Source organism: Nicotiana sylvestris, chromosome 11 (genome assembly GCF_000393655.2).
Source record: "Nicotiana sylvestris chromosome 11, ASM39365v2, whole genome shotgun sequence".
NCBI classification, from domain to species: domain Eukaryota; kingdom Viridiplantae; phylum Streptophyta; class Magnoliopsida; order Solanales; family Solanaceae; genus Nicotiana; species Nicotiana sylvestris.
In genome coordinates this window covers 51,128,392-51,144,739 of record NC_091067.1, presented here as the reverse complement: position 1 = coordinate 51,144,739, position 16,348 = coordinate 51,128,392, and the positions used below count along the sequence as shown (strand labels likewise).

The 16,348-nt window shown below is 37.3% G+C and overlaps 1 protein-coding gene across 1 annotated transcript; it reads right to left on the bottom strand.

The window, feature by feature from the left end:
* Positions 1 to 2,459: 2,459 nt before the first annotated feature.
* On the bottom strand, positions 2,460 to 16,061 carry LOC104239382 (uncharacterized). Its single transcript, XM_070162452.1, has 16 exons — positions 15,820 to 16,061; positions 15,685 to 15,719; positions 15,481 to 15,592; positions 14,548 to 14,645; positions 13,442 to 13,538; positions 13,276 to 13,365; positions 13,124 to 13,186; positions 12,941 to 13,015; positions 12,799 to 12,864; positions 12,648 to 12,725; positions 10,818 to 10,928; positions 10,637 to 10,714; positions 10,395 to 10,514; positions 9,287 to 9,330; positions 8,898 to 8,955; positions 2,460 to 2,740 (listed from the first exon to the last, which is right to left on the bottom strand). Exons 1-16 carry the CDS (start codon positions 15,850 to 15,852, stop codon positions 2,732 to 2,734), a joined length of 1,167 nt encoding a protein of 388 aa, XP_070018553.1. The 5' UTR covers positions 15,853 to 16,061; the 3' UTR covers positions 2,460 to 2,731.
* Positions 16,062 to 16,348: the final 287 nt, after the last annotated feature.

Here is a 16,348-nt window from a genome sequence, read left to right as displayed (position 1 = left end):
CTCTTCATTCAATTGCTTGTTAAACATTCCCAAGTCCTCCTTCACCCCACAAAAAATAATTGTTTTTAGAAATAATAATTGTTTTTAGAAATATCTATCCATGAACCTGATGGTCCATCGCCCGCCCGCACCGGCAAATCTACTTTTTCTAGTAAGTTTTGATTTTACGATTATTCTCTTTCTTTTTATTTTTTAATTTATATACTGGAGTAACTTTTTTAGAGCTTCATTTCTCCTCGCTATCCTCGGTATAATATGGTGGCATAATATTGCACCCATCCGCAAATTAATAAGACCATTAGGTATTATGGAAATGACACCAGGTAGTCACTTTTAAGCATGTTGTTTAAAATATATTCACAGTTTACAATGTATTTAAAGATTATTCAATTTCGCTCAAACTTCAGGACACGACGTCCTAGAATTTAAACCACAAAGTTCAAACTTCAGGATATCATGTCCTAAAGTTCGAAAATTATGTCTAAAATTCGAATCTTATATCCTAAATTTTAAATTAGTAGTTCAGAAATTCAAGACAATTTCAATTTAGCAGCTCAAAAATTCAAGACACTAAGTTTCAGGATACCTCATTTGTTTTTTTAAGATTACGTCTGAATCTGAATACACATCTGAATATCAAGATGTGTATTAAGATTAAGACATCTGAATCTGAATACACATCTGAATATTAAGATGCGTATTAAGATCTGAATACTAAATGATTAAGACTGTTTGATTTTTAACATCTGAATGTATAAAATTTATCTTTATTTGAAAATTAATAAACATAAAATTTAAACGAAATACTAATTAATCTAATCTATCGGTAAAATATATATATATATATATATATATATATATATATATATATATATAATATGGTTGCCGGTGGTGATGGCTAGCGGTGGTGCTTGTGAATGCCGACTAGAGGCGGTAGTTAGTGGTAGGTTTGGTTCAGGGGCGTATACACCTTGTACTATGCGGTGTCACGGGACACCGCTTCGTCGAATTTTTTTATTAGTTATGTATAAGAAAAGTTAAAATATTAGGGATAAATATAGAAAATGACACCGCTTACAACTACAATAAGTTATTTATTTGTTCATTTCTTCAAATTGTGACACCGCTTATGAAAAATCTTGCATATGCCACTGGTTTGGTTGATGATTGTGGTTCAGGGTAGTAGCTAGTGGTGATTAGTAGTGGTGACGATTATGATTGAGAATGGTGGTGGTGAGTGGTGATAGTTAATAATGACGGATGATGGTGGTAGTTGTGATCGAGGAAGGTGGTGATGGGTGGTGATAGTTAATAATAATGTGCAGTGCCGGTTATAGTTGTTGATGGTGATGGGGTGGTTAGTTGTGGTAGTTTAGGTGGATGAGTGTTGTTTGTGTTTGAGAATGATGGTGGTGGGAGTGGTGCAGAAGGTGGGTGATGGTAGTCGATTATGAAAGCGGCTATGATTGAGGATGATGGTGGTCGCATGGTGGTAGTTGATAATGGTAGGCAACAGCGACAATTAATAATGAATATGGATGATAACATCTTAATGAAATTAAGTCTCTCATGGATCTTAATCATACAGACCTATTCAGACTCATTAAGTAATTGTGAAGTAAAAAAATAAACACACTTAATAATTAAGATCTGGATAATTAAAATTCAGACTTTAAAAATAAACGCACTTGATGTTTGAGATCTAAATTATTAATATTGAGACCTCCATTAACTGCAAACAAATGAGGATGAATTGGCTAATCTTTAAATACATTATAAATTATGCATATATTTTAAATAGCGCGCTTAAAAGTGACTATTGTTGCACTTCGCATTTAGGTATTTAGAATATATTTCATGTGTAAATCCAACAGATTTTTAAAAAAAAAAAAATCTAAACATTTTCTGATATATCAAAGATGGATTTTGGCATTGGTTCAACAGATTTGAATAATCATAGTTTTTTTCTTTCAGCAATAGTCAAAAGTTTGTAGACGTAGTTTTGCAGTCACAAATAGCTCTGCACTAGCCAAAAAGTGCGAGTCCTATTAGATATCATCGTAAATCAACATATTGCTCACAGTTTAAAGAAGTTAATTGATCTTTTTGCTATTAATAATACTTTTAGATTACAAATTCATGAACTTCATGATGTCTTAAGAGGAAGCTACTACTCACACCATCTTTAAATAGTAATATTTTTCAAGAAATAAAATTCTTACAAGAGAGTGGCACACTCAGTGAGCATAACTTTAAAGTTTCTATTTTAAACCTAAAATGTTAAGATATCAACGAGAAACATTATTAATTTGAAGAGCTTATTCAAGAAAATATTTTTTTATAGAAGTGATAAATAATGCGCTGAAAATTAGGAGAATGAAGTGCAGATGTGAAACTGATTATGAAGACAAAGTTCCGGAGAGATTAAGATAATTACTCTCAGAGATTGGGGCGTCACATATTAGTAAGCTAGGCTGAATTAGCATCTGGAAACAAAAAGAATATCATCATCTATATCACGTACACAATATTACACGGACGAATTGCCAACTACAAATGACATTATCCTACTGTTCCATCAAAGTATCCAACATAATGATCATGAAGTAAACATACATTTACCTGCCTTGGTGATAGCAGTTCATTAGCATCACCAAATATTTCTCCTATTATCAACATTAAGAAGGATTAAGGTCACATCCAGAGTTAAGCTCATCTAAAGTTGGAAAATTCACAGCCCCTGTAAGCAAAAGAAAAGAACAAACAGTCGGTTACTACTAACTAAAATTGCAAAGCAGGCAATCCTTCAATATTATCTATCATCTTCACATCATTTTCAACACAGGAAACCAAAATTATAAGAAAGACAATGGCTTAACAGATAAGCTTACTTCGAAAATGGAAAACAAGCATGTAACATACTCCCCATTGATTAGCAGACTATGCAGCTTGGTACTTCAGCTATTATCAGACAACTAAAATCTAACATCACTGTTAGCGGAAACGTAAAAGAAAAAACACAAGATTTAACGTGGTTCGGATCAAAATAATCCTACGTCCACCAGAGAATAGTTGCCTTTTTAATATTAACAAAGGAAGGGGAGAGTTCCCAATTACACTTAAGAGAATTTCTCTCTTAACTCTCTACTCACTACAATGTGTTGTATTATTTTTGGGATGGTTTCTACAAATGAAGGAGTGCATCTATTTATAGAGGTAAAGACCTCCTCTTGATGTCATGGGTGACATCAAAGGAGGAAGCTTCCTACTAGCATCCACACCAACTCTTTCCACCAACTCTTTCAATTGACATGCCATTGTTGACTAAACATAAACCAACACCTTCAATCTCCACCTTGGTTTGCGTTTCGAGCGTGCGTGTGAACAACTCTGGCCAAAACTTCTAAGCTTACTGGGCAACCCCGTTGTAAGAAACAAGAAGAATCAAACCATTGTTGAACATACCACCTCCACCTAACAACTGTTCTCTTCGGAGTTGCATCAGTTGATGCACACCCCCGCCAAGTCCTTGCAGTGTGCAAACTTAGCGAGTGGGACTATCTTGGTCAACATATCTGCAGCATTATCGTCTGTGATAACCTTCACGACCTTGATAGTTCCCTCTTCAACATCTCGAATAAAATAAAATCTGACATCAATGTGTTTAGTGCGCTCATGAAATCTCTGATTTTTCATTAGATGAATAACACTCTGACTATCACATCTAAGAGTTGATTCCAGCTGAACCAAACTCAATTCCGCTACTAAATCTTTCAACCAGATAGCTTCCTTCACCGCCTCCGCTGCTGCCATGTATTCTGCTTCTGTCGTAGACAAAGCGGCAATCGACTGCAGAGTCGACTTCCAACTAACGGCACTGCCAACGAGGGTAAAGATGTATCCAGTTGTGGACCTTCTTCTGTCAAGATCTCCTGCATAGTCAGAATCTACATAACCGAGAATTGAAATACCTCCACCACTTTTTCGAAAGGTCAGACCAACACCAGAAGCTCCTTTGAGATATCTCAATATCCACTTGACAGCTTCCCAATGCCTCTTTCCTGGGCTGGACATGTATCTACTTACCACACTTACAGATTGAGCAATATCTGGACGTGTGCATACCATAGCATACATAATGCTACCAACTGCACTGGCATAAGGAATCTTTGACATATGCTCCACCTCATCCTCGGACTGAGGCATTTGTAACTCTGAAAGTTTAAAATGAGGAGCTAATGGTGTACTTACAGGCTTGCACGTATGCATATTGAATCTCTTGAGAACCCTTTCAATATACCTCTTCTGAGAAAGATGTACAACACCGTCTTCTCTTGAAATCTCCATACCAAGGATTTTCTTTGCAGCTCCTAAATCCTTCATGTCAAATTCCTTACTCAACAGTTTCTTCAAAGCATTTATCTCTGTAATGTTGTTAGCAGCAATAAGCATATCATCAACATACAACAGTAAATAAATCATTGAGTTACCAGACATCTTCTTGTGATACACACAGCTATCAAATGCACTCCTTGAGAATTCATGTGTAGTCATGAATGCATCAAACCTCTTGTACCACTGTCTAGGGGATTGCTTCAAACCATACAAAGACTTCTTTAGTTGGCATACGTGATCTTCTTTTCCCTCAGCTAGGAAACCTTCAGGCTGATCCATATAGATTGTCTCTTCTAGATCACCGTGTAAGAAAGCAGTTTTGACATCAAGCTGTTGAAGCTCCAAGTCAAATTGGGCAACCAATGCTAGTAGCACGCGAATTGAGCTATGCTTCACGACTGGAGAGAAAATCTCATTGTAGTCAATTCCCTCCTTCTGACTGAATCCTTTTGCAACCAATCTCGCCTTGAACCTAGCATCTTCCACTTCAGGAATTCCCTCTTTCTTTCGGTAGACCCACTTGCATCCAACTGTCCTCTTCCCCTTTTGTCTTTTCACTAAGACCCATGTCTGATTCTTGTGAAGAGACTCCATCTCTTCAGTCATGGCTAACCGCCATTGTACAGCATCCTTGCAAGAAGTTGCTTCAATATACGATGAGGGCTCCAGATCCTTAATCTCTTCTTGTGCAGCTACGAACGCATATGCAATCAAGTTTGCTTGACCTATAAGGCGTTCCGGTTCTCGTGTCTGCCTCTTCTCCCTCCCCTTTGCAATTGTGTATGGTTCATTGACAGCAAGTTCTTCAAGGTCTACATCTTCTAACTCATCTTTAACCTGAGACTCTTGATCCTTTTCCTTGGCAAGCTCCACCGGAAGCTCCACCTGCTCGTCGTTCTTGTTTCCTGAAAACTCCACGGAAACTTTACGGGGATCAAGTATAGAGGATTCATCGAAGGTGACATCTCTACTAACTATAAATTTGAGTAAAGACAAACACCAAAGTTTGTACCCTTTTACTCCATCCACATACCCTACGAATATGGCCTTCTTAGCCCTTGGTTCAAGCTTTCCTTCATTAACGTGATAATAAGCTGGACACCCAAATACTCGTAAGTATGAATAGTTAGAGGGTTCACCTGACCATACCTCATTCGGAGTCTTAAAGTCAATTGCCGATGCTGGAGATCGATTGACAATATGAGCAGCAGTGTGAACTGCTTCAGCCCAAAATACTTTGGACATTTTGGCTTGTAGGAGCATACAACGAGCCTTTTCAAGAAGAGTTCTGTTCATTCTCTCGGCAACTCCATTCTGCTGTGGGGTATGCCTGACAGTCCTATGTCTTGAGATCCCATGAACCTTGCAGAATTCATTAAACTCTTCATTGCAAAACTCCAAGCCATTGTCTGTGCGAAGATACTTGATTTTCCGCTCCATTTGATTTTCAACCAAAATCTTCCACTCTTTAAATGCTTCAAAAGCATCACTTTTTGCCTTCAAAAAATGCACCCAAACCTTTCGTGAGAAATCATCAATAAAAGTGAGAAGATACCTCTTTTTGCCCTTCGATGGAAGTTTAGAGGGACCCCATAAATCTGAATGGATGTAGTCTAGCACTCCTCTTGTCTTGTGTTTGCCAGTGCTGAAGCTGACCTTCTTTTGCTTCCCTAGAACGCAGTGCTCACAGAAGTCAAGTGTGCTTGATCTTCTCACCTTCCAAAAGGTTACGATTGCTCAACATCTCCAGTCCACGTGCGCTCATATGACCCAGTCTCATGTGCCATAGTCTTGCCTTGTCATCATTAGATAACTGCACTGTAGATGCATTTGCAGAGCCAACAATGGTGCTTCCGGCCAATGTGTAAAGGCCGTTCTCCAGCTTGCCTTTCAGCATGACTAAAGAACCTTTAGTCACCTTTATAGTTCCTGCTTCGCTCATGTACCTGTAGCCTTGTTCATCCAGAGTACTCAGGGAGATCAAATTCTTCTTCAGATCAGGAACATGACGGACTTGTGTAATAGTCCTCACGACTCCATCATGGCAGCGAACCCGAACTGAGCCAATGCCAACTATTGCACAAGTTGCATTATTGCCCATTACTACGGTTCCTCCACTTTTCTCATAGCTGCTAAACCAGTCTTTTCGGAACGTCATATGCAGAGTGCAAGCAGAGTCTAACACCCATTTGTTTCCATAACTACTATTATTATTACACGATGTTGTTAGTACATAATCATTATCAAAATCATGTATCTGTTCAACTGTGGATGCACTCGCCTTTTCCTTGGACTTTGACATTGGGCAGTCTCGTTCAAAGTGCCCCTTCTTGCCATAACCCCAACACTCTGTATTCTTCTTGTTCACACGAGACTTTGATCTGTGCTTTGATTTGCTCTTTCCCTGTTGGCTAGTCCGGCCTCTCACAAAGAGCTCACTTGTCTGGTCATCTCTATCTCCTTCAATATGCCTCCGCACATCACTAGAGTTAAGTGTCTACCGCACTTGCTCAAGCTTGATAGGCTCCTTGCTATACATCATTGAATTCTCAATATCACGATATCCTGAAGTCAATGAAAATAGCAAAGCACATGCAAGCGTCTCCTCCTCCTTTTTAATTCCTGCAATCTGTAAGTCCATGACAAGTTTATTGAACGCATCTAAATGATCTTGTAACGAAGTACCTGACCCCATCTTAAATGTGTGAAGACGCCGTTGTAACAACATCCTTGTTGTCACTGATCGGTCTTGGTATAGCCCTTCTAGCTTTTCCCATAACTGTTTGGCCGTCTCTTCGGCACCCGTACTCACTTCACAAAGCACGTTAGGTGCAAGGGATAGTTGGATTGCACTCAATGCATCCCCTTCAATCTTCTCCTTGTCGGGAGTTGATATATCCTTAGGATACTTTCCGTCAATAGCATGGATTGAACCTTCCCTCCGCAGTAACGCCATCATCTGGATCTTCCAGATATTGAAGTTGTTGCGTCCACTGAATCTATCAATTTCAAACTTCATGGAACTCATCTTTGCTTGTTCTTCCTCCTTGGATCGTTAAAGAATCTTGTTGCTCTGATACCAATTGTTAGCGGAAACGTAAAAGAAAGAACACAAGATTTAACGTGGTTCGGATCAAAATAATCCTACGTCCACCAGAGAACAGTTGCCTTTTTAATATTAACAAAGGAAGGGGAGAGTTCCCAATTACACTTAAGAGAATTTCTCTCTTAACTCTCTACTCACTACAATGTGTTGTATTATTTTTGGGATGGTTTCTACAAATGAAGGAGTGCATCTATTTATAGAGGTAAAGACCTCCTCTTGATGTCATTGGTGACATCAAACTACCTCCTCTTGATGTCATGGGTGACATCAAAGGAGGAAGCTTCCTCCTAGCATCCACACCAACTCTTTCCACCAACTCTTCCAATTGGCATGCCATTGTTGACTAAACATAAACCAACATTTTCAATCTCCACCTTGGTTTGCGTTTCGAGCGTGTGAACAACTCTGGCCAAAACTTCTAAGCTTACTGGGCAACCCCGTTGTAAGAAACAAGAAGAATCAAACCATTGTTGAACATACCACCTCCACCTAGCAACTGTTCTCTTCGGAGTTGCATCAGTTGATGCACACCCCCGCCAAGTCCTTGCAGTGTGCAAACTTAGCGAGCGGGACTATCTTGGTCAACATGTCTGCAGCATTATCATCTGTGATAACCTTCACGACCTTGATAGTTCCCTCATCAATAACATCTCGAATAAACTTTTCACATATTCACTTATATGGCCACATATGATTTTAAAAACATAGCACTTCCTCTGGCAGAATGTCCTTGTGAGTTTCCTTCTTTACTAGTTATCCTCAATTAAATCCTAACTTTATAACACTACAAAATCACATACTGATTTTCCTTACAAAAACGAACTACAACTTTTCTAGGTGAGGATCCTAAAATACAGTATAGCTTTTAAGGTGTTTACTTTGTTCTTTCTTCTTCTACCTCACTTCTATGTGATTTATACACATATCCACAACAACTTAGCAGCCTTGATTTGAAGAGTCCTAAATCCCAACCAAACCTCCACAATCCAAATGAACCACAAAGTTGCATCAAGACTTTATGATCTTACCACTAACTGCACCCAGGAAGTCCTGGATTGGCAATGGCCTTCCATTGCCAATTTTCTTTAGGATCAAAATGACTCCCATGAGATGTCACATGCCCCAACTCCTTCCTAGTATTACATGCTAACAAGGTAAATTATCAAACCAAATTCCAATACCATACATCCAAATTCTTATACGTGCATTCGTACAATCTCTCTCTCACATACACATATATATATGACTATTTTAGTCTCTAGTTTCATTGTGACCATAAGTCCATAACCATGTTCAGTTTAAAGACAGCAATTCACAAATAAAAACACAATTAGCATTGCAATAGCTAAAACAGTCATTGACATGAGAAGCTAAAGCAAAATTTCACTGTTGATACCTCAGTTGGGCTCGAAATGAGTAGGTCCCTCTCAGAATTCATATGGCCACTCAATCGCCTGCAATTTTACGGATGCATATGAGATGAAAGGTTCAAACATTAGCTATTCCATCCCATCCACTTGTGCAACCCCCCCCCCTCCCTCTTCTTATACATTGTAGGATATGTGCATGAGCTCTTGCCTTTTTTATTTTTTTATGAAGAGGATATGTGCATGAGCTCTTGGCTTTTTCTTTTTTCTTTTTTAGTTTTTATTTGTATTATTTTTTTTTATAAGTGACATGTGCATGGCTCTTGGTATTGTGCAGAGAAATGGAGAGTATTCCTCTGTTTCCCCTATTCCCTATTTTTGAGTGCAGGGAGGGAAGATCTGCCCCAATATGGAGTACCTTGGCTTCTCAGACTTGGTAAGATGTTTGGACATAATCGATGCCTGCAAATTAAGTGTCAAATTTTGTTCCAAAGTTCAGCAAGATTTGTCATATAAAACGGACAAGAGCATACAAAAGTTCAGTTGCGAAGATGCTCAAATTTAAAGAAATAAATTTTATTGTCATAGCAATAGTCTATCAATTTTCAGGAATTTAACAAAATCCTTTGAAGCATTTGTTTCCAAATTTTATTTTTATTTTTGCATTGTTTTACAACTTAATCCAGGGTATCAGACTTCAAAGTTAACTGTTCAGTATTCTATCACAGAAAACAATTTTGACCAATTGTACGCTAAAAGTATATCATGTGGTTGCATGCTAAATTTGGATGACCTAATGATAGTAGGCCATGCCACAGATGAATTCTCCTTTTTCCAATTTTACTTCCTATTGTTTCTCTTTTATTATCACCTCAGGCTTCCACTAAGCCTAAAGAATAACTACATTGAAGATTTCAAAGATAAATGAAATTCAAAAATGGTGGTCAACAGAATCAAAGTTGTGACGACAGAAAATTATGTTGCTCAATGGAAAGAAAAGCAAAAGTAAAGGGCTTTCAAGAAAGTAAATAAACCGTTTTTAATAGGTAAGAAAGTAAATAAATAAAGGCAACTGGGACCTAAATCCACCATTTCTTGAACTCAATTCGGGTTTGCCGTTAAAAGTTCTATCCAAAAAAGCAACAGTCAGAGAAAAAATTTCCATCTCAATATTTTTAAGGTAGGCTAGCATATAAAAGCACCATTTATATAGCCAGATCACTGGTAATCCAGCGCCAGGTCCATTGTTTATTTAATAATGAAATTTCAGCACCACTAGTAATTTTAAGACTGCTAGGTTGGTAATAAGAGCATAAACATCAGTCATACTACATTAATATAATTAAAAAGCACCCCAATACAAGATTGCATATATCTTGGCTCTTACTGACATCAAAAGATTCGATTGGGTGATGGCACAACAAAAAGTTTGCAAGTGCTACCTGTTCTAATCATGCAACAAGCGGTAATGTACAGTTTCCAAATTCTAGTTGAACTCCTACCCTCTAATGGTATAAAAAGAGTACCTGCTCTTGGATTATGCTCCTGGCCTCAACAAGCTGAGCTTCTAGCTCAAGCTCTCTCTCTGTTACTTCTGAGGAAACTTCTGCGCCCTTTTGTGCATCTTGTAGTTGACCCATTCGCTCCTTCAAAATTCAACAAAGATATACAATGACTATCGCAGGTACATGCAACACTTGATATTTGTCATATAAACAAAGATAGGAACATGAAGCAAAATACCTCTATGCATAATCACCTACTTTACCTTGATAGAAGCCATCTTGTTTCGCAGACTTTCCTCAATTTGATCCCGAGCCATGTGGAGAGGCAGATCAAAAACGTCCTGAAGGATTACAAACTCTTGGCTTACTTCGTCATTAACCAGGTATGACATCCTATGAGAAATAACCCATCTGATTAGTCTCTTAAAAAGATTAGCCACATACCGTTCTGCCACCTAACGCAGACTGCAAGTGATCTGCATCTAGCCTGTCATTGCTTGTTGCTGACTGCCTAGAAGAACCATTTGGGGCATTTAAGAACTCACGCATGTCACCCTACCAATAGGAAGGTCAGTCACATTCTCGATAAAAGCATTGCTTCAAAAGCAGGTATCACACATGAAGAAAATTAGTATGATCAATACACAAGGCTGTGAATTAATTGGAGCTGACTGCCTAGAAGACCCATTTGAGGCATTTCATTACTCACTCATGGACATGTCAGCCTATAGCAAATAGGAAGGTCAGTCACATTCCAATTAAAGCATTGCTTCAAAAGTATGTATTACAAGTGAAGAAAATTTGTATAGTTCATCCGTAGATCAATATACAAGGTTGTGTGACAAACAGATTTCTTCTGTACTGTCATGCTTGTAGACTTTCCCTTCTCTTTTGTTCTATTTTCCCCAAATATTGACATAAATAATAAACTAGGAGTAACATAAGAAGAAGCTGAAGGAAAATGAATCCATATTTTAAGTGAACAAACAGTAAGTATGCAGTAAAGTCCGAAAAAACTTCCACAGACACTATAGTGTCACAGGCACTCATTAAAACCGCACTCAACAAAAAAATATTGATCTGCTTATTTTTTATTTTCTTGGATGAGCTGCAACAAATATATCCAAAAACAATTAAGAAAAAAGAAAGAAGTACTAGAACCCATTGACATAAGATAAAACTATCAAAAAGAGGTTGTTCTCAGATTTCAGAGCATTCAGTTCTAACCAAATATGCCAAGCAAAAGCTAAAGGAAGACAAGTGTACATTTTTAAAGAGAGTGGTTTTAGGGTGTTTCAAATAAAAGTTCCTTCACTAGCAAGACACACAGATCTTCAAGAAACTACAATTGTCCAAACAGGTTTTCTTTTTGCACGAACACTTTCTCCAAAAACTTTTTTCTAAAAGTTGTCCAAAGGGGATCCAAAAGCACCTTTCCCTCCATGTTTCTTTAGGCAATTGTTTTATCTGTCTTCTACTACTACAAATTTCCATGTTTTATCAAAATTTGGTCATTCAACACAACGCAATAGACAAAACTCTTAACAGAAAGATCATGCTGACCTGCAACCTTATTCCCTCAACAACTCTTGAGGTTATATGCCTACTGAAGTACTGATTATATTCCATGTATGGACGCCTGGGCAAACTGACTAAGAAGAGCACATGTATTTTTTGGATTTAACTTTACCTCATAAAGGATGAGCACAACATGAGGAAAGAGGAAGATGCTTAATTAATTACTAGTTGGAGTGTGCTATATGAATAATCTCCAAACTAAAGGAGGCTAGACTTTCTAGATATTTTCTGTCTGTACTTTTGAGATATTTAGGAGGCATTCCAAAGAGAGATTACTTAAAAAGATTAAGAAGAATAATTTTGAAAAAGGTGGTTCGGTTAGAACTTTTCCAAGGAACTTTTAAAATTCTCTTTTGGGTGAAGAAGTGCCTAGGGGCACTTGTAGACCTGAAAAATCTTCTTCCCTCACTTAACAAACAAACTTTAATCTGAAAAAAACTTATTTAGAGAACTTTTCTAAAGAAATTGTCCGAGTAGCTTTAATTACTAAAAAAGAGATGCTAAATGGAAACACTGGTCATTTTTCTTGAGCCGAGGGTCTATCGGAAGAAGCCTCTCTACCTTCCCTGGGTAAGGGAAAGGTCTGCGTACACACTACCCTCCCCATATCCTACTTGTGAGATTCCACTGGGTTTTTTGTTGTTATTGTTGTTGTAAATGTAAACACCGAATCACTGTTATGGCTATTGCTTGTACCTGCATTGATCGCAATAATGCCCTCAAATCGGCATTTTCAGCAGCTAGTTCTTGATTTTTTGCTTCATAAGCATCCACCTGTGAATATACACAATTATAAGTTTAGCCTGGAGAAGCTGAAAGAGTTTAACCAAGTCCATTCACCACTTACAATCTTCTTGTAGAAGTCATTGTCAGCCTTCTTCCCATTCCATGTCCCACGTTGACGCCCTTCTTTCTATAGAAACATACGAACAAAACTGTTAAATCTCGGAATAACCATGGGTAAAAGAACTGCTAAAAATTAATGCTACCTGAAGTAAATTCATTATTTCCATGCCTGATCTGGATTCCTTCTTTTTCTCCATCAACACTTGATTTAGCCTCTCCTGAAAATAGCACAACCCATCCATAAAACTTTAATACTTAATAAGTTGGAAATACCCGTAATATAGCTATACATATAATTGAAAGAAAACAAAGATGAAAAAACTCACTTGCAACTTTATATACTCCTTTTCCTTTTTCTTCATTTCATATATCTGCTGAGTTCTGACTTGCTATTTCAAAAATAAAAATACAGCATAAATGAGACCAGTTGTGAGAAACAGTACATCGCTACAAGCAGTATAAATAAATAGTAGCCAACCTGATTACCAAGAACCATCCTCTGAAACTCATCTCTTTCCTTCTGCAATTTGTCAATTTGTGCCTTCAAAGCTGCTGTAGCTTTAGCTTCCTAAACATATTTTTGTATAAAGTCAGCCAACTGTACATCTAGACTCCTTAGTTTAAGAAAAGGTAGACTTTCACACCTCTCTAGTAATTGTAGCTATCTCTCTATCTTTGGCTTGTATTTGAGATTCCAGCCTCTCCACTTTGGCCTCTAATCTTGATATGTCTGATAACAGCCTTTAGATAGAAGAAAACGTAACAATTACTGGACATCTTGCTCACTTTTGAAAAACATCATGATAATTGGAAACCACCCACAGTGGCGGAGCCCGGAATTTCGCTAAGGGGGCTCAAAATGAATATATATGTGTAAAAAGTGTATTTCTTGACCTATATAAGAAGTATAAACAGTATATTTTTTCGACAAAAGGGTGTTCAACTGACCACCCTTCAGTCTATGTCACTTCACCATTGCCCACAAGTAGAATAATTACCGCAATAGTTAAGGACTAGGATTTGGAACTTTATTCTTCTTGTATTCAAGATAATCCAAATTAAATGGTACTTACAAGGTACACCATGAGAAATGTAAGTGTCTTTTGTAATTTAAGGTCTTCCTAGTAATAGGAAGTATTTGGGTCCTTGTCAGCTTTGCTTATACGTCCACCAATTGAATTGATCATTTTAAACTCCCCTAATTCACTATGAGGAGTCCATTCAACAGTCAAAATGTTCTACTTGAGAGCTCAAACGCATTATATCCAAGGCTGAGAAAAGGAAAGAAGTAACTTTGACTTTTTTCATAGAACATAAGCATACAGGCTGGAATCAAGAAGAGTTGCATTCGAACAACAAAAGATTTGATTTGAGGGAACAAAGATTCGTTAAGGACACCAACGCCTTTTTACTGAGATAATATAAAAGGTTGGAAATAACAAAAGAAGTCAGAAACCTATAACTCAATGTTTCTGAGATGTTACAAGAAAAAGCCAAACAGATTTTGAAGGAAGTCGTAACTTAATAGTTTCCAGTTCAGTATTGCAAGTAACATCTAAAAACACTTACACCAATAACTGCAAACTACTTTAAAACAAGCATCAATCTCTTAAATGGCTTTCGTCCTTCCATTCGAACTATCATTTATAAGAGAGACAATCAAAGAAAACCTATGAAAAAATAACAAAATTTGTGACCACACAATCAGTCTTCACCAATCTCAAAGAACTACTTCAAAAGTCTAGAATACCGTTGTCTCTGCTCATTTGCAGACACTCTGAATTCAATATCCCTCTGCCTCTGCTGCAATAGTGCATATACACAGTTGCAAGTCCTTGCTATAGAAACCTATCAAATGAGAAATCAGTCAGTATTACACACATATAGAAAAGTAGAATACACAGTTGGTCCTAATATATGTGACGTATTTCTATACATCTCACAATGTTCAGCATTATTCCACTAATAATATCAATAATACAACTTTGAAGAGTGTCTCGCGAAGCATTCGTTTCCTTAGAGTGAGTTGGTTTTGACTGACAAGTTCCAACCAAACTTTCATTGGTCAATATTATGAATGGGAAACTATTCAAATGTGATCTCTTTTCCGAATAATAATTTTTTCCACTAGAACTATCATAATACACAAATTGAAATTTGGATGATATCAAGTGGTGTTAGATCATTTAAATAATTTAGGACCGAGTTATTAGCACTTGCACCCACTCACTACCGTTGCCTAAGAAACAGTACCTCAATAAAAATGAATATTTTGAAGCTGAACATCTTTATAGTTTTATCAGTTGCAATATTCAGTTTTTCACTATCATAGTTTGATCAGTCAACTTTACTATCTTTATTTTAATGACGGTTGTGTCCGGGCCAGCTTGTGTGCCGGGTACTTTCTACCTCCCATCAGTACAGATATCAGGTAACTCTACCCACCAAGCAATCAACTTCACTATCTCAATTGAATTTTCCCTTCAACGTGTCCAACCCTAACCCTAACAGCATGGTTAATAAAGTAATGGCTAGCATTTTCAGTAAGCCCTAACATAACAACCCAACCCCTACCCCGGTGCTCCCCACAGGCAAACTGTAAATTTTCCTTAAAATACAATGAGAAACACAAAATAAACGGAAAAAAAATAAGAATAAAAGAAGAACTAAGAAATGGTCGTACAGGGTCATGGGCAAAGAGATCGAGGGAAGCAGGGAATCCAAAGGTGACCAGAGTTTGGTTGAGATACTTAGCACAGTGCTCCAAATTGTTTATATCTGCAAAATTATACTCACTGCAAATATATAAAAACACAAATCACTACATTTTACAAATCAAAACCCTAAATGTGTTTTTTTAGAAAGAAGAATTGGTCTTGTCTATTACCTGATTCCCATGCCGCTAGGAGGAGTAGATGTGCGCTGCAGAAAAATTATAGAGTAAGAAATATAGTTAAGAGTGCGTTGAACTTAGAAACACAAAATGAAATGAGAGAGAAGAGGGAAATGGGGATTAAAATACTCTGAGATCGAAATCATTGTCTGTAGGAGGCATGTTCGTGAGGGATTTTAGAAATGGCTATCTTCAGAAAACTCCAAAGGGAATAGATCTGAATGTTGGCCAAATTTCAAATTGAGTATTAAAAGTGCAGGAGTATTCGCTTTTGTTGTCATTAACTCATTCTCATTTTTGTTTTTCACTTTTTCTTCAGTATCCTCTTCGCTCACAGTAGTGGCACTCCACACTCTCGAAATTGGGGAAGTAGTACAATTGACACGACCAGCGGGTATGACGGGTCGGTTTGTAAGGTGAACTTTGCTTTCACTAGCAAGTACGTGCCTCCTTATTCTTTTTTTTTTTTTTTTGAGTTTCAGAAATTTCCAAGTGAAAACAATTTCTCGCTTTGACTGTACTTAAATGTGAAAATTTAACCAAAAACAATCAAAAAAATGTAGGAAAAATGAAACTAACCGATATTTGTTTTGCAGATGACATAATAATGTGTTGCAGGGATAATCGAATGTTTATTCAACTGATGATTAAGGCATTT